Source organism: Lasioglossum baleicum, chromosome 6 (assembly GCF_051020765.1).
Source record: "Lasioglossum baleicum chromosome 6, iyLasBale1, whole genome shotgun sequence".
Classification (NCBI taxonomy): domain Eukaryota; kingdom Metazoa; phylum Arthropoda; class Insecta; order Hymenoptera; family Halictidae; genus Lasioglossum; species Lasioglossum baleicum.
This window is the reverse complement of record NC_134934.1, coordinates 15,089,918-15,109,410: the sequence shown is the minus strand read 5'-3', so window position 1 is coordinate 15,109,410 and position 19,493 is coordinate 15,089,918. Positions and strand designations below refer to the sequence as shown.

The 19,493-nt window shown below is 37.0% G+C and overlaps 2 protein-coding genes across 10 annotated transcripts in view; one reads left to right on the top strand and one right to left on the bottom strand.

Moving 5' to 3' along the window:
• Positions 1 to 13,418, top strand: part of Tfap-2 (transcription factor AP-2) — a 267,614-nt gene extending 254,196 nt beyond the window's left edge. For all 7 annotated transcript variants that reach the window (XM_076425761.1, XM_076425763.1, XM_076425765.1 and 4 more), the window contains 3 exons: positions 2,188 to 2,329; positions 2,699 to 2,870; positions 4,312 to 13,418. In XM_076425761.1, coding sequence (XP_076281876.1) covers positions 2,188 to 2,329; positions 2,699 to 2,870; positions 4,312 to 4,449 — 452 coding nt within the window. In that variant the 3' untranslated portion in view covers positions 4,450 to 13,418. The remainder of the gene's footprint in view (positions 1 to 2,187; positions 2,330 to 2,698; positions 2,871 to 4,311) is intronic.
• Positions 11,387 to 19,493, bottom strand: LOC143209715 (KH domain-containing, RNA-binding, signal transduction-associated protein 3). Of its 3 annotated transcripts, XM_076425769.1 has the most exons (10): positions 19,138 to 19,493; positions 18,310 to 18,431; positions 18,114 to 18,230; positions 17,687 to 17,999; positions 17,095 to 17,209; positions 16,893 to 17,015; positions 16,412 to 16,488; positions 15,192 to 15,288; positions 14,861 to 14,988; positions 13,105 to 14,033 (listed from the first exon to the last, which is right to left on the bottom strand). In XM_076425769.1, exons 1-9 carry the CDS (start codon positions 19,340 to 19,342, stop codon positions 14,898 to 14,900), a joined length of 1,260 nt encoding a protein of 419 aa, XP_076281884.1. In that variant the 5' UTR covers positions 19,343 to 19,493; the 3' UTR covers positions 13,105 to 14,033; positions 14,861 to 14,897. The 3 variants fall into 3 exon arrangements, with proteins under 3 accessions (XP_076281885.1, XP_076281884.1, XP_076281883.1); XM_076425768.1 differs by having other exon boundaries at positions 13,105 to 14,988; XM_076425770.1 differs by lacking the exons at positions 13,105 to 14,033; positions 14,861 to 14,988; positions 15,192 to 15,288 and adding an exon at positions 11,387 to 12,421 and having other exon boundaries at positions 19,138 to 19,492.

Genomic DNA, 19,493 nt, shown 5'->3' with positions numbered 1-19,493 from the left:
AGCGAAACAGATATACATATGTTCAGGAAAGATACTTTGACATATAATTCTTTCTATATGAACTGAACGACCGTATTGTTTGAAAGTGCTATAGCCACGGGCAGTATGTAGATGCATATTTCGCGTCTCGAGGCGAAACGTGACGAAGATTCCGATTTAGTTAGAGAAAATTAAAGGAAGTTAAGAAATACGCGTTGCAAGTGGTACATGCAAATCAACGGAGGAGATGCAGCCGAGTTTCTACGCTCAGGATCACTATTAAAAGCCTGGCTGAAACGACCCGTTGCACTTTGTACGTGCGCGTCACAGAATCCTGCACGTCCTCTGTTAATGATTCGATCGTGGATCGTTATTCTTAATGACACGTGTTATAGACATAATTTATAAACATCCGGCAAATATAGGGCGGTACAAACGAATAAAAAGGATAGAGACTTCTCGGAAAATTCATATTCGATGCTTCCTGCATCGATTCTTTCCGAACAATGATTGAAACGCACGTGGAAACGTTTATAGTGGACAACTGTAACGAAAACATTAATTAGAGAATTCTAATGGTCGACCGCCGGTGCTAACAACATGATCATTAAATAATAATTACGCGTCTCACTCGCGATTTACTTCGAACAGCAAAGACAACTGATATTAAACGTCCAGTTAGAAAAACGTGCATCATTAATTACGCATAACAAGACAGCAGCGATACGCGAGAAAAAACTGCTTAACACTTTCAACTGCGCGAGTACGCGTGTAATGGACTGTGACGCGACGATGGTGTGGAATGGTTTTCTGTATTTTCCAGTTGGTACTATAAAACGTCAAAACAAAATCAACTAGTTCCTTAATGTAAACGTAACTCCATTTTTGTCACGTTGTGAATCATTCTCATTCTTGAACATGTTTGATGTGGAATGAAATCGCTAGATGATCAAATTCAACCTTTTACAAATCAAGTATTTTCAAGTAAGTTTTTATAAGAACGAACAAATCTCAAATGTAAATTAGTATTTAAGAAATTCAAAATTTTATTTATTGCTTATCATTAATCACAAATGCTTATTTAAAAGTAATTATCATTAATTTTGTAATGTAGTCATTTTCTGATTAATCAATTTTATAAAAATGATTCCTTCCTTCCTTCCTTCCTTTTGCTTCCAAATGTAATTGATTTAAAATATTCATAATGAGTGAAATTGATTTGCAAAAGGTTGAATTTGGAGTGCAAACCCTACAGCGGCGAGTAATATACTTGATTGAGGTGTATAATTCCCGTTTGTTCATTGACAGATAAAACTGATAGACTTGAACGAAAATCTCGAACGAAAATCGAAAGAAAATCGATCTCGCGGGACTTTCGCGAATGATGATCGTTGCGCAACGAGCGCGTTAGCAAAAATTTCGCGTATTTTTGTCGCGACAAACCTGGAAACGGTAGAACGGGTCCGCGGAATTGTATAATTTGACTGCAGGTGGTACAAGAGCAGGGCAGGCCTGCGGGTGGTATTACCCGGTTGCCATAATAGCGCCCAGCAGGTCTGCCTCCATCTTGCACGGGACCTCACTTGTAGCTGCCTAATTACCCACTATCATCGAGAGAAAATTGCTGAAGAGACAGCATGCGAGAGAAATAGAGAGAGAAAGGAAGAATACGATTAGAGGGATGGGAATGATATTGAAAGGGAGAAAACGGACCACGTGCTGCAGAGAAGACACGCATGTCGTTTCATTATCGCAAATTGGCTCGCCTCTTTCACGATGGCGAACAATCTTTCAATTGACACGTGTGAAACGCTCCTCGCGTTTGTTCCTGTCGGTCATCTCTCTGAATTACTGTAGAACATTGTTTACACGAACAATGCTGGTGCTCGCAAGCTCATTATTACACTGCCGGATCTTTATGCAAAATAAAAGTTTCCTGCATCCATTGTTAGAAACAGGAGTCGAGTAAAAAGTTCTTTCTTCACTAATTTGAGCAAATCATTGATAAATAAAATGATTTTCTCGAAGAGCCAATCGACTCGAACAATAAGTACCGATGGACACGCATAATGAAGTTTTTCGGGCCCGAAGCTAGAACGTACCGACGCGTTCCGTTAAGTGGTAGACAGCCCGCAAAAAACTCATACATTTCCATAGACCGGTTACGTAATTCCATTCCTATAGCGGAGTATTTTATTTCTTTTTCAGGAGAAGCCATTCACCTTGCCAGAGACTTCGGCTACGTTTGCGAAACCGAATTCCCTGCGAAACAAGTTGCCGAATACCTCAGCCGGCAGCATTGTGAACCGCAAGATTCCTACAGGAGAAAAGAACTTCTTCATGCCACCAAGTAAGAATTTATACCCTCGCCACTAACAATGGTGCAGGAAATTTATCGGGGGGCATTGATATTTGTTCGGACAGTTTTTCACGAAAACGTTCAGCTCCCTCTTCTTACCTTCTTCTGCAATCTACAATCTCCTTTTAATGTTAGAACTAATAGATTCATTTTGGAAGTTCTTATGAAAATTCTTATAATAACTCGCTGAAATTTTGTTGGGTTCTGTCCAATTAGGGATATGGGGCAAAGAGAGGGTTGATGCCTTTTATGTGATTAATTATAAGTTCCGAGAAGAGTTAATCAACTAAAAGATCGATTAATGCGGTTGCAAGTTTATTTTATTCGGAGAACGTGGTTGACTTTGTTGTTCGATTTCAGACAAATCACCAAAGAGCTGATGGATCTTCTGAACCAAGATAGATCACCACTTTGCAACACACGGCCTCAGCATATACTCGACCCAAGCATACAGAGACACCTAACGCATTTCTCTCTCATATCACATGGATTCGGAAGTCCTGCAATCGTAGCCGCTCTCACGGCAATACAGGTACAACTTTTATTTACTTAAACGTTCGTATACGCATAGTTGATTTCGCGTATTTCAAACAATTACTAATTCATTGACAAAACTTCTTCGTTCAATCAGTTTACTAGATTTTGTCACTTTAGATATTTCTCGTTCGGTTAATACGTTCTCCACATACATTTTTCTTTCTTCTTTCTTCCTTCTTTCTAGCCTTGAAAAAATTCGCGAACAAGACTTATTTGAATAATGTCGCTCTTAAACTCCCATGCAAAATCTGTATTCTTCCGAATTTGATGTAGATGTTTGACTTTTCACAACCAGAATGTTCTACTTAGAAATCTGAATTAATTACAGTATATGAACTTGTAATTATAACTTTTTTTTATCATTGTTACCAAACGACCTGATGTTTTGTAAGCAAATTAAAAGCTTTGGTTTACTAAATGATGTGTAAAAAAATTTTCCAAAAATTATAGTTTACAAGGTTACATGCAAAAATAAAATAGGCATTTTTTAAAACTTCTTTATTTGGGCCCTTAATGAAAATTTAAAATATATGTTTTGTAGAACTATGTTAGTCATACACATACTGAAAATTTCATCGTAATCGGTTGACGCAGGAAAAAACGACACGCATCGAAAGATGTACGATTCTGTGGATTTTAAGGAGAAAATGATCAAAAGTCGTGAAAAACTACGATTTTCACAAGATTTTTACAAAACACATATTTTAAATATTCATTAAGGGCCCAAATAAAAAAGTTTTAAAAAATGCCTTTCTTATTTTTGCATGTAATCTTGTAAATTATAAGTTTTGGAAAATTTTCTTCAATTCTCCTAATTGCTTACAAAAACATCAGGTCATTTGGTACAATTATAAAAAAGTTATTCTGTTTTAACCCTTCGCTGCATAGTGTATCATATCTGATACAGTTAACAAATCTGCTATACATATAGTAAACTAAGAATGTGCTTCTTACAATTCTACACATTTTATCTCATTTGATAAAATGTTGTTTTAATTTTTTTAAATATTTTTCCCTTAAATAAAACACGAAAACTGACCTTCTTTCAATTTTTTTCATCACAATTAAAGAAATCATGCAGTGAAGGGTTAAAGGGCGTCCGATACTTTTGTGGGACTCTGTATCTGGGTATTTGGCGTACGCTGGATTTTTTTCAGAATTTTCGCATATGACTATGAATAAGGAAAATAAGATATATATATAAGAATTAATACTTTCCATTTTACCCCGTAACTACCCTCCCAAATGGTTCGTTAGCCTTTTAATTTGGTCCAAGAGCATTTCTGACCATCTTACCCAGCTATACGAATTTTATTCTTGAAACCTTATGTAATGAGAGTAGACAGCGGATTTGATGCACCCATGGCAAAAATCAGTAGGTGAAACGAATAAAAAATTTCCAGAAAGACGTTAAAGCCTGCCGCGTCTGATTACAGAAGTTCCTAAGCGAGTCCCTGAACCATCTGGAGAAGATGTACCCGGGCAACGGTAGCGGCGTGACAAGTAGTCAGCAGTCGAGCCTCGACACGAACAAGAGCAAGGACGGCACGTTGATGAACGACATGAAGAAGTGACGCCCGGAGGACCCGCCTACCTCGAACGTGGTCACTTCAATCAGGCACTCGTGGCCGTATAACTGAGCCTCCGCGGGTCAAGTATAACCCGTCGTGAGAACAGCTTCTGGTGGACCACTGATAACACCACGTATGTCCGCGATATATGTACCTTTGCGAGCGTTTGTATTATAGTAAAACCGAGTTTAGGTCGCGCACAAAGTCCGGAGGGGTAGGTATAGTTACTGTGCCCCGCGCGACGATCACGATTATTGCGGGCAGACGTGAATACGCCGAGGTTGGCTGGTCGAAAGTGTTCTAGGTAAAAATCAATGAAACGAGGTCGCGAGAAATGTGCAATCGCCGAAAAAAATGTGAGTCGTCGTTGATTCCGATCGGACGATGATCACGGGTGAGAAACCTCGATGGACTCGGTCTGAAATTCAGGGCCGAGTCGAATCGTCAACGACCGATTGGTGCACGAGGTGCTTAATCGATTCTCCTTTCGTTTAACAAAAGCGAGTGTCAGGATATTTATTCGTTTCGAGCAAGCTCTCGAACCAATACGAAAGGTGTACTCGGATACTCGAAGATCCGGTGTGCACCACGTTTATCGAGCATAGAGGTCACTTTGTTCTTTCACTGCCTGTTCATGCGAAGACCCTGCCGATCAACAGGGCCGACGATATCGATCGATTCGGGATCGTTCCGACCAATCCGAGACATCGTAATCGTAATCTCTCGAACGGAGGTTCTAGGATCGTTTGCGATAGGAGTAGCGATAGTCGAAAAACATTTGTGCAATGGTTACGGTGGAGAGGACCCTGCAGTCTTATCCGTAGAACACCCTAAACTAGGGGTGGCCAACCTTTTACACACCATGCATCCATTTTTTTACATACCAGTTCTTACGTTCACTGTTGGGGCTGGAAAATAGCTTCGCTTAGGGGAGAAAAAGGGATAACTCGATCACGCAACGAAATTCATTTATTTACCCCAGTTCAAGAGCACCGATCTACAATAGTGATAGATAAATATTTTCTACCTGAACTGCAACAGACTAAAGGGACAGAAATTTATTTTCTTTGTTAGTATGTTGAATAAGTTGAAAGTAATATAACAGTCTTCTTAAATTCTTCCAATGTTTTCACTGTTTTAAATTACACCTACTGATTTTTGTCATAAACGCATCAAATCCGCTGTCTAGTGAGAAATGATCTCTTCTACAATTGTAAACTGTCAAAAAATAGCGACAGGATGGATTCAGTTATGCCGGCTACTTCGAGAGAATAAGTATGCGCCACGGGTTGGCCACCGCTGCCCTAAACGAAACACTTAGATTCGGTTCGTCGGCGAACTTCAACTTCGTAACGAGCATCGAAAAGAAAAATAGAAAAATGATTTGATCGTCGAGTCACGTTGTATAGTTCCGCGCGGTACTGCCGAGTCCTTGTTGCTTGCGAATCGATCGATAATTGGAGAACGTATATATTTTCTACGTATATACACACGCAGGAGCGCAGTATGACGAATAAGAAACGATTTCCAACAACCTTGTTCCACGGTATAATTTTTGGGTCGACTATTTATATTGCTCAAGCATCGTTATTCTTTGCCCATTAACGAGCGCCCGACATACACGCGCGGTATCGTGATTATGACGCCGTTACGTAAGCATTAATATTGTCAGCATGGTGATACATTGCTCTCTGTACACGGTGTACAACTTATAATTTAGCGGCCACAAATCTAAGACCGCCCGCGAGCGTTCAACGAAACAATTTTTATCGTCCGGCTGAGTCCACTACGTAGAACGACTCTCGGCCCTCATTTACGTGGAAACGTTCAGTATGCAACGACTACTGAATATTCATGGCGGCCGCAGCCTTTGAAGTTACACATTTCCTTGTAAACACGCTCTCGAGCACGCGTTCGACGCAACCGTTCCGGTGCGTTTATCGATTTTCCTATTAACTCGTTCAGGACCCGTTAGAAATTCGATATTCCCGATATTTGCGAAAAACGCGCTCGAAGTGGCACTCGTCATTCTCAAATTTGCGAACTGCAAGCTTGCTTTCGGAGACATATTTAACGATCGATCAATAGTCAGCATTCAAACGCGAACTACAGAGATGCTAGAGAAATGTGATTCATAGACTGCGGATCTTTATGCAAAGTAAAAGTTGTCTGCACTCACTGCAAGATACAGGAAACAAATTAATAATTTGAGGAGAAAGGAAGAAATGTATTGGCACTCTTCGGTTTTTTCAGTTTTGTCCTGTTTCGAATTACAGGTACCGATTATTGTCATAAATGCATACAATCCGCAGTCCATTTACCATTCTTGTACAGTCCACATTCATCACAATTAAAAAAGGTTTCTTATTATTACACTGGGGATTGCATGCGTTTAGACACGATGATACTTTCAAACAGTGAAACTGTCGATCTTTTTAGTTGAGACACTCGCTCGCCAAATAGATTTACTCAACGAAATGAGTGGAAAAAATTGATGAAATTGTGTATGTGTTGCACGTTCATTTTTAACAGTGGTGTCGAGCCTGATTGTTAAAAAAATTGATTTTCAATGGAAAACAATCAGAAAAATATAAGAAAACTCGTAGTTGATCAATTTGGTTTGCGAACGCATCACTTTCAATTTAATAAACTTATTAACGGAAGAACATCATTTCTACTGGTCTACACCGTTTCTTCTTTTGCATAAAGATCCGTAGTTTCCTTATTATTAATCAGTGAATGGAGCGATATAAATTCTTCAAAGAAAGCAATTGTCTCTTTAGATAATTAATTTTTCTGGAACACCTTCGACTTATGCTTGCATGTTCTATTTTTTATCTACAGGCGTCACTGCGATTCGAACGAAACTATAGTTAAGTTAAAATGAAATGGTCAATCTATACAGCTTCCCTCACTATAGATTTCTCGCGGCAATGGCTGAAGTCAAAGAGACGGAGTTATGAAACAATGTAGTGGGGAGAATTTCGTTTCACATAACATTTTTGTACGAATTAAATATTGTGGACTCAGTCGTGAGATTTTTCATTAACACTGTATGCTTTCCACGTCACTCATCTTTCTCCAGCAAGTAATTCGCAAGATTTTGCAAAATCGAAAAAAAACGGACCTTCGTCGTCCTACTCGAGGCTAAGAAATGTCGGCGAACAAACGGTTAGATTATATCATTAATCAGCGGCGACAACGCACAACGGCCGTCCGAGGCTAACAATGATTACTTTAGAATTACCTAATTACTTCAACGGCGGCGTTCTATTCGAATGAAAACACATGGACACGAATAGCCGAATTATTCGTACAGTTTCTTGACGAACAATGCTTTCAGTTCCGATGGTTTTGTACAGTGTCGATTAGAAGTAATCATGCGAACTGCATCATTCTACTTACAATACATATTAAGGAACATTTCAGTCTAAGTAAAAATTTAATATTCACGATGCAGCCACATAATAAAGCATTATATTCTCTCGTTGAAAAGTTGATTCACGATATTTCTCTGTAGAAAGAGCTATTCAGATGCTTGCCATTGAGGAAATGCACTGTTTCGTAGAACGTTTCTTTTCCTCCTACGAGTAAAGAGAACGTTGAAAAATTGTTTCGAATTAGTTCACGGAAATATATACATTCCAATGGAAATCGATTTGAACAAGTTATATTGTAAGTTTCATTAGAACGTATCGAATTGTACTTAATTGTTGTACGCGGCCAGCACGTTTGTCGAACCTTTAAAGGCACTTTAATCTACTCAACTTTGTCTTCCGAAGTTAACTCAATGCTTTATTATACGTTCCATCTCCTATTATCGTCAAGTAGCAGCTCGAGTAGTCTGTCCCTTATAAATATTTATTCCTGTTCAAGAGAAACGTCGAATCGAAATCGTGGAACGGTGCACGCGTTCCGAATCGGCTGTTTGTTTCCAACTCGAGGCGCAAACGCGTGCAAAAATAAACGACTTGCATCGGTACAGTCTTCCCTCGCATAGTGTTACTACAGAGGATAGAACAGGTACTACATTTAAACATTTCTTCCGACCTAAAATAATTTCATTCTACATGATTCTTTTCATTTTATGGATATGCAAATGATATAGTACCTCATATGAAATATATAGCAATTACTTTACATTATTTACAGTGCTATTAAACAAGTAAATGTTAGATGATTGCATAAGTTCGTGCCCGAATTGAAAATAAAATTCAGTGGTTAAATTTTAAAGAATACAACTTTATTAATCAATTAAACAGATAGTCATCATTAGGCTGCGGATGTTCCTGCAATTTAAAATTTTTATGGACTACATTTAATTTGATACTGCAACATTTAAAAAAAAATTTTATAAACCATGAATGCATAAAGGTCTACAGTTCTTTTCTAATTGTAGAAAAGAATGATGAGTATATAATTCCTGCGACATCTATGAAAATCGGGCACGAACTGATGCAATAATAATCGCAATTCTATCGTGTTTGGTCTCGTTTTAATCAGAAAAATCTCACCAATCTTCGAGTAAAGGTTTCCCAACGAACCAACTAAAAGTAATAAAGTTTCATAAAAAAGTGACACTATCAGTAGAAACGAAAGTGACGCTACGCGAGGGAAGACTGTGTTAACACTTCTACGTTAGTAGCGACGATCACCGAGACACCAGCGCCGTGATACCGAACGATCGACCGATCCAGAAAATCGATCGCGGACTTGTGTTTCTTCTCACCATTGCCAAAATCGATTTTCGTTCAACGAAAAGCGGAATGAGGGCCCAGCAATGTTTCCAAGGATCGTCGGTGTGTCGGCGAGTCTCGACAAAGGCCCGAACAAAACAGAAAATATCGATTCCGAAGACCACTTATCGTGCCAATGCGAAAGTTGCCATTTCAGATGTGCCAATTAAACGATATCGAGTTTAGAAACGTAAGAGCGCGCGACCGGAAGCGAGCAAAGGTGGCCGAAGGACCGAACGATGCGGTTTAGGGTCTTTCAGGGGTCGCTTCAATGTATTATCTTTGAAGCGGGAGTTTCGACAAATGGATCGGACGAGAATAATTAATAATAATTCGTCTGGGGGCCGAAACGCGTGCCGCATGTAACGCTTTACGAACCGACGCGACCAGAAAAAGGAGCGACGCGAAAATAAAGCGGAGACATGTGTAAAAATTGCGTCGAAGTACAATACCAGGTGAACCTGAGACATATCTAACTTTGTAATTAAACCTTAGGCGTATGTAAATGTAAGATTAAGAAACCTGATCAAACGTCTCGCGTTCCGGGGATATTATGTACAGAGTATTTGAATTTTTCTTGTGATATAATCGTACATATTACTAAGGTATAAAAACCGATAACAAGGCAAAACAAAAAAAAATTACTATTATCATTCCATGTTTTTTCATAGAGGTGAGGTATTAGCGTGGTCGTGACGAGCGCCGAATACCGCTCCGTTTTAATTAGACGTATGAATGTACATTCCAAAACAAGTTCAAAGCCGCCAGTCAGACATTCATTCCGTCGACAGATTTCAATTGTACCGACATTTCAACGGTTTCATTCTTGTTCTCTCTCTCTCTTTCTCTCTCTCTGATTTTTGTTCCCCGCGATTCGATCGCGAAGATTATCTACGAGGAAAAGTATACAGGAAATACAGTAAAAGACACGGAGAAGATTACTATAAAGTTTCAGACCAACGTTTTTCTTCGGATCAGTTTAGGAGAGAAAGAACAGAAACTCTTCTTATACAACGTTAATTTTCACTCACGACTACTTAGGCGAACTCGTTAGTACTAAGGTTCCGTAAATTAATACTTATTTATAATCCTTAGAGCGGCCGTAGAAAGACGTTTTTCTACCAGAATTTCTGTGCCAACTGCAAAGAATGTTGTAGACAATTTGTTTTGTTCCACGTTGAAGCATCATTCTAATCTTGTAAGATACTCAGATATATCTTTATTAAATATATTTGAATTTCGTAGTATATTATATTCTGATATTGATTATACATTTCATTTTTGTATATTGGTGTGTGATAAATAAATAAGAATATTGTTTCTAAGTAATTTACATATATATATACTTATGCTCGCGGCTCGACCTCAAAGATGAACGTCAATCGAGGTTCCAATCCTAACGCTATTCAACCCAGCATCCTACCGATCTAATGAGATCAAGTGTATACAGTATACACTCCTCAAAAGAATTAAGGGATCACTTGTGCGAACCCGAAAAATTGCCTTATCGATATCGTTAAACAATGGTTTGAAAGCCTGAAACCTCTAGTTTCAGATGCTCTGTTTCAAATTATTGATATCTTGGTTTTTTACAAAGTTATAGCGAGATAAAGACAACATTGACGGTTAACAAAAATTTTGTACAACTTTGGAACATCACACGGGGAGCAACAAATTTTTTTGATAAATCGCGTTAATATCATTTGGAAGGGCTATCTTCCCTGTGTAAATTGTGTGGTTGTTGAATATTGTGCGATTTTTTTTATTAAAGTTATTCAACATTGAAGTAAATATGGGCTGTTTAACTTAACTCTTTTGAGGAGTGTATTAAAAATTAATACAAGATATAAATAATATGAACTTCAATTAATCAAGATTCCAATCTTCTAAGAGAATGAGCTAAATATTTTTTAAACTGACCGGTGTTCGAGCGAGCGGTGAACGACGAAGTAGTATAAACAGTCTATAATCAGACAACATTGACTACATATAAGGAAAATATAGAGACAACTGACTCAGTTAATTTATAATAAAATTTTCGTTGCAGTTTATTTGCTTTATACCATACAATATGCAAATACATTTTTAATAACTAGATGACACGTGATATATATTTTAATTTTCTAAACATAGACAATTGAAGTGTAAAAGAATATTTAAAAATCGGGGTAAACATACGATATTTCAGAAAATTCGACATACTGTTCATTTTTATGTTTCATTTATTTATTTTCCATCATCAACCATAGATCTTGATACACATATACACGTACAGAACAAAACGTACACGTTCGATGAGATTCTATGATATTGTTAATGAAAAGTGCTGGAAGTGAAACATGACTACTTTTTCTGGAACAGAGGAATTAGGCTAGTTCACTATAGGAATGGAATGCTTTTAGGAGTAAATCGAGGTGGATCGACGAAGTTTTGGGAGAGTCAGAGCGGATTATAGTGAGTTAAAGCGAATCGAAGCGGGTTGAAGCGAATTGTACCACGTCAAAATGTGCAAGTGAAGAATCCCAGATGAACCTCCGGATATCATTAAAAACTTGTTTTTCTCATCAACAACAATATAGAAACCCTGCAATTTCTGATCGTGTAAATATTGAATGAAACGAAAATTTACCTATATAAATTTTCAAAACAAGAAAAGCAGAATGAAAGTATTCACGCATGCAGGAAAATCTTTTTTAACAAGCTTTCAGAGTATTCCCCATTTTTAATAGCGTCAATTATATACTTTGAAATTGTTCATAAGCACTCTGTCGATAAACAAAGATTGCAAGCTTGTTAGGTACAGCCAAGGCTATGTACAAGGCTGAAATTCACTATATTGTACCTAAAATAATTTTATAAAAAATAACGTCACTTAAGAATTCTAGTTTTACATAAAAATAATTAGAATCACAGCCAAAGAGAGTTCTCAATGTAACTTTTGTCTGTCCTATGATAACGAAGTAACAGTGGAATTAGTTTACAGAATAGCTTAGTATGCGAGTATAAAATAATGACTAAACTACTGATGAATTTCCAACAGAGGATTAAAAAATTGTTTCAATCACACATTATTGGAAAGAAATAGAAGAAAGTTATAAATGTGAAAATTGATTAGTACAACATACTCACGTGGTCCTAAGATGCTTCAATCTTCACTGAGCAGAGAAACAGAAGAAGATTAAAATATTTCAATCCACGAAAATGCGTTCCCACGCGATTTTCCTTAAGCTTCTACACACCTAAGAAGGATACACGAAAAAACATGTTAGAAGTAACTGCCTTAGTTGCGTCCAATGAAACTTCAATAGAAACCAAAGTTAATATATAATCAGAAACTAAAGTCGTCGAGAATCAAAACAATAAATCGTATCAGCGATCAAAATTGTGGTCTTACATTTTATCTCGCTATTAACTGACGCTTGAATTAGAAAAAGAAAATTATAAACATTTAGTTCTCGGTCGCGGTTAAGCTGATAAATTTATAAATCGTTGACGAAACGATGAAGTTATAAAATCGTGAAAAATATTAATGTCGCCGGTTGTATCCAGGTATATTTATTTATATTTTCCCAGATTATAATGGTGTCGATTAATCAGGATTATTAATTAAAAATTTTTGTTCAAACGATGCTTACAATAGAGCCATTATTTGTTTCATTTATTTCAATTTACGAGAATTACATGTGTAAGAAAAAAGAAAAGAACAGATAGTTACTTTAAAATCGAGAAAAATATTTACGAATAAATTATTTTTACGATCTTTTTTTTGTATACTCATATTGAATGGTTACAGGTTAAGATTACATTTTTTATAGTGTCGTAAGAACTATACCTTCGAGACAAACTACACAAATCATCGCATCGTATTTTTGCGCATGTTATTGCACGCACGTGTTCGTGTTAACACTTATTTTAATGTTTGTTTTTTTCTGTTTAAACGTTTCTAAGTCGCTTTAATTACGTTTGTTTTTTTTTTTCGTTTGCCACGTAAACATAATACACATTAAGATCATACGTGTTACGATACAATTTGCATAGCCATATGCAACGTGGTTTTTTAATATTCATTTATATGTTCACTTGCCACTGGATATCATTTACAATATTTTACTTTCTTCCATTTTAGACACGTATTGCTAGACTCTCATCATAAATCATTAAAACACAAACGACTGTCCGAGCTATGTACTTCTCGTTCGTAAATCAATGTCCGTACTTATATTTGGCAAATGAAAACGTAAAATTTCACAGAATGCCTGTCCAAAATATTCGTATATCTTCAAAATATTTACAGAAAAACTCCGTGAATGATGTCTGTTTGATCGTAGGACCTAGGACATATTGCCAATCGCAATAAAGACAGCATATTACATATACTACAAGAAAATTGAGAGATCGTATTCGTTCAGTGAATCGAAAGAAAATAAATCCGACACAGCTCCGACTTTCTTTTGGTTAGTGGCTGCGTTGCGGCACAGGTGTGTATTCGACAATTTTACTTGTTCTCTTTCCGTTTTGATCCTCTTGGTCTTCTATCCTTCCGCTTATAGGCGTGTACATTTTTGTTCAGGACGGGATTTCAAGGAGCGGGTCACTTTCTTCTAATACATTGCACAATGTTTGTTTGTTTTTTTCTTTTCGTTCGTTTTCTTTCTTTCCTCAGAGAGAATCAGAAGAACGAGATCAATCAACGCAACGACATAAATTCAGATTCTGGTCTGGGGTCGAATGAGCACGTGTGATCGTACGCGGGACAAAAACGGCACTAAACGCGCCGTGACATTTTTCATTACAGTTTTCATTGTATTACGTGTGTTCCGGGGCATTATCCAATGGCCACAATAAACTCATCTGAAAAGCATGTCGGCTTCGTTACACACAACTGGGAGTTTAGAGAACAGAAAGAACAGAATATAAATATAGTATGCGAGACAGATCTTTGTCGAATAGGAATGTATTGCGCGTTGAAACACGATCGTAATCGTTGCAGAGCAGGATCAATGTTGGTAACACGGAACACTTTCCGTCAGAAGCTTGCCAATAAGATGAAACCATAAAACAACAACAATTTAATTGTACCTATACACTCAAATGCGAAAGAATTCAACTGTTTCGACATTCTAGCCAAATTACTAAAAGAAATGGAAGTCAATAGTTTGAATAAAATGTACACCTAACAAAATCTATAAAAATAACTTTTTACCACCGTAAAATAAACATTCTGCATCACTATCATCTTTTCAATATAATAAACAATCATTTTTCGCGTACGTACCGTTGAACTTTAACAGACTATTACGATTATAAAAATGTTCGGACATTCCGTGTAACCCACATATACCTTACATGGCACCCGGCGAATTAAATAAAAAATATTTAGCGTTAGAGAATCATATCACTCAACACTTTAAAGTTTAGTAAAAATTCTAGAACTAGTTTGCTCACAAGAATTTACATTTTTCATGTACCTCAAACGTTGTCTACTCGATTTAGTTAGCCCTGCAACATCCGAATCGTCTTTGGACGCGGCGATTGCCGAAAAGAATATAGAAAGAATCGAACGACATTAAGAGAACGATCAAATTTAGCAATGAAGAATAGTCAAATTTGATACGGTTACTTATTTGACTGGTCGCAATACGATGAAAAGTTGTAATAATTGCCTGCGTGTCGTTTACCGTGTGTGTGTAAGTTCTCTTCCGTGCCTCCGTTCATTTAAAAACGGTCTCGGTCGTTTAAAGGTTTTGGCATCGCAGGCACCATAGGTCGTCGTGGGTTAGGAAGATTACACGTCAACAGTTTAGGGCTATGAAATAATAAAGTCAGAAAAAAAAAGAGATTGTACCTCTCGTTAGGCGTCGCGAATTATCGTAGAAAGAACAGGGAAGAGAAAACATAAATGAGACAGATAGAAAAAGAGATTGAGAGTAAGATAGCAATAGAGTCAAGACTAATCGAAAAGAAAAGATCAAGAGAAAATTTATAGGATGATTGTTTGTGGATTTTTACTTGGAAGGTCGTGTGTACGGAGCGTTGCGGTAGCGCGAGCTTGAGCCCGATGTCGTTGTCGTCTTGTACGATTTCCATGCGCGGCTCGATGATTCCTCTGCGAATGTCATTCAGTGATTTATTTGCATTACTTATAACCATCTTGTAACACACTACGCGAAGCAGGTGTTAACATCGAGTTTCCGCGGTTTTTCTCCCCTCCCCCCATTCTTTTTAACTGTATTTAAGTCAATGTCCACAGAAACTGGCTGATGGGTTGCTGAGTTAACACTTTGGACTGTTATGCGAAGCCATTCATGACTATTTTAGCGTTCGATATTACGTACAAGCTTCTCGAGATGCTATGTTCAACGCAGGAAACGAAATCGTGGCGTACGGGTGGCCAAACACCATCATTTTAAGATTCAGGACATAAAACAGCTTTTAATTTGTTCAACGTTCTATTTCGCACCACTTCAACCGGTTGAAATTAAATAGAAAACGATTTACATTAGAATAGCTTCTAATTTGTTAGCAATCTAGACGATTTCAATTTCTATTCACGGTATGAAAAGCAGTAAATGATTGTTACGGATTGCTACAGAGAAGTAATTTTTTCCAACACAGTTTTGAGACCCGTACGCTTCACGAAAACATTCTAATCGTTTTATGTAGCCAATACACAGTTTCCTAACTATTTGGTCATTCATTTTAAAGTGTCTGTTATTTTGAGAAATGTGAAACATTTATGCATGTTTAAGGATCATCAGCAGTCCCACTATTTATTTTAATTCGGCAAGATTTAACCATAAACATCAAATATTGTTGGAAACATTTCAGAAACTTTAAAGAGATTGTTATTGGAGCTGCATCTTATTAAAACATTTTCTGATGCATTTAAATTTTCACTTTAGAACTTTAAATATTAATACGTTGTTAAACAGCTCGTGCTCCAGTAATTTTTTCTGTTTATATGTATATTAGATGATTGTGTTTCAAAGAGTTTAATTATGTTTTATATAGAACAACAATTCTATGGATAAGTGTGAAATTATTAGGAGATTTAAGGTCGATAGAATCGGGAATGTGTCGCATGTATTATGTTAATCGTGTACGTCATGTGCATCTGTATTTAGAAATTCACGATTCTACGCATTCAGATCAGTTTGTACTCTACTTATTCAGTTAGAAATGTTTCTCGGGAGAATGTACTATTATAAGAATAAATAAGAACACATTACCTGGATACTCGGATGTTTCATAGTACTCGTGGGATGAGTGCGGAGCGGAGTCGTCATCGTAGTCGTATGTTGTGTACCTCAAAAAAGGATACATATATTATCTCTAGATGGTTTATACAAATACACGACGCACTAGAACGCTATATTAAAAGTACAAGACTTCCTTTCGCAATGCAACGCAATCATTAAAACGGAAATAGAATGTCATAAACACACTTCTTCTTAAATAAATATTTGCAAAAAAAGTGTGGAGAATGAAACACCGTTTTCTTTCATTGGTAAAATAGCCAAAAATAGAAAACATGTAGTTTTTATCGCCGGAGATTCTAAAATTATTCCAAAGCTTGTTGCAGATAAAAATATATTTGCAAATTGCAAATGTTCAGAAATATTTTCCACGAAACTACAGCTGATAAAGTAAAATACGCGGGCTTGTTAATACTAATGAATTCGTTTGATTAAAAATGTTTGTTACGCTTACCCTGACGTCCCTGAACTATAATGCCGGTCTCCATATCGGCTACTGCTGCTTGTCGAACCATGATAATCATAATCGTGATGCGACCCGACACGATTGCTCGGTGGCGGTGTAGCTGTCTCATAGCTGCGAATAGAAATGCGCAAATATTTAACAGAACTCACCCAACAATGACTTATGCTACTATAAGCGTAGATATACTTACCCGTAACTCTGATCCATAGCGACTCTCGCGCGATCCAAAATAGAAAACACTTTACTTTTCGCCGATACTGGCCGAGACAGTGGTCCTCGACTCGACGGTGGCGGAAGTATTGCAGCTAAATATTTCGACAAAATTTTAATAGCGTCCTCATCATATTTCAACCGTTTGCACTAAAAATGTCAACTATGCACAGCCTTTCCAACTATTCCGAATTTTAATTGCACCGGTGCGCTTCTACTTATTTTGCCGATCAATCTATCTATAGATGAATTAACATTTTAGAGTATAAGAAGTTGTACGAGGACATTACCGATGTCTAGACTGCGGATGTTTGTGCAATTTGAAATTTTTCTAGAGGAACTTTAAGAGAAGGGGGAACCAAATAAAATATTATTTTCAGTGGTAGTAACCTTCGTAGATCTGAAATAAATGAAAATCGTACTCAACTCTGTCGAATGTTATATTCTATAATTTTTTGAAAATTTTCAGAAGCTATAAATGCATAAACACACACATCTGCAGTGATCAGATTAAAATGTTTCTAGACTGCAAAGGGTTGGCTCTAGTGGTAAATAAATTGTTTTCCACTCACTTCTCGATGATCGTGGTAATGTGGGCCTAGCAGTGGGTCTTAATATACCTCCTCCAGCTGGAACTCCCCTCACAGACGGTCTTCTGTCATCAGTGTTTATTGGATCATCAGCCATGTTCATTTCCATTTCTCGCATTTGCTCCTGACGTATGTTATCGTTGTTGTCAGGAATCAGATATTTCCGAACCTCGGCTAATGCGAACGCAATGCGAGCATAAGCCTCTGCTGGTGGAGCCAGAGCAGTTATTTCAACGTGTAGATCGTCCGACAGATGTGCGTATTTTGGGTCGAGGGACATTCGGCATTCAGCTTCCTAACGTTGGACATATTCATTAGAATTTATTCATCGAAAGAAACTATAGTTGTTTCGAAAACTTGTCTTTTACAGACATTACTCAATATATACATTAAATTCATTTCAATATACCTTTTGACGATCCTTCATCGATCCTCTTCCTAGTACTGCCATTTTACACATAGTCTCCTCTTGCAAACGTTTCATAGAATTGCCTTTGGGACCCAGTAATTTTCCAACGAAATTGAACTACAAGTAACACCATTGCATAAGTATTTCATATCATTTTTGTGTAATGTACAAAATGGTTATTAGAAAGCATAATTACCTTAGGATGTTCTCGAACAGGTACTAATACCTTCACAGAAACACGAATTTGTTTTTCACGATAAATGTCCACGTATTTTGGATCCCTTATCGGCTTTCCCATAGCCTGGGTCTTCTGTATCTCTGTTATACGAAACAATTATTTTGAATTACTAAACTACGGGAATAACATAAAAATTGATTTCATCCCTTAACGACTTTGTTATGTTAAAAGCAACAAAACAACATTCTCGAATATTTTTAATCTTTCACTGTTTCATATTTCACCAAACTAATTTCTTCGTAAATGCATAAAGATCCAGCAAAATATGCATTGTAAATTAAACATACATTTAAAAAAAAGGAATCCAATATCACTATTGCAGGTTGCAATGATTAGTATTGTTTAATAAATTCCCAACAATGTATTCGAACAACAAGCCGACTGATTTTCATTTGTACAGTCAATGAATCAGGTTTGAAAAAAGGTTTTCTTTAAACACACAGGTTACAGTCTTTTAGGAACGAAAGTATATGGAGGCAGGCTTTGACATTGGGCCCAGCCAGAAACATATTTAGAAACGTCCAGAGGCAACTGAAATCTTAACTTATAAAGATTGTTCAACAGTAATGATTACTATGTATATATACGTTTTATTTCTCGCGGCTCTATAACCTTAAATATTAATCTTAGAGCAGAGTATACATGAATTTACGTGAAATACTTCTAAGAAATCAAAGTGTTGTTGAAAATGAATAACTGAGAAGTATCGTGAGGAATATCAACATAAACGGACTAAACAACGAGGCACCGTAAAAAGTGAACGAAAAGTATAAAAGTAGTATTTACCTTGATCGATTAATCTGGTCGCGTTTGGCCATTTTTGCGAATCCAATTCAACTTTTTCTTGCAAAAGTTCACGGACATATTCCCCGACTTTATCAACTTGATGCTCCTTTTCCTCGCGTTCATTGTCCGACGAACCTCGTGTTTTCATGTCGGGTTTCTCTTCCCGCTGATATTTATACTCGCCGTTACTCGGTCTATCACTCATGGTGAACACTGTATTATTATCTACTTTGCGAGATGTATAAGAAGAAAAGTAACAACTTTGTTAATCAAAAAACCAAGCGTTACTTGATTACACACATGCGACGCGTCTTTACGATAAAGTAGCAATGGCTGACTGTTCTATCACCAGTAAG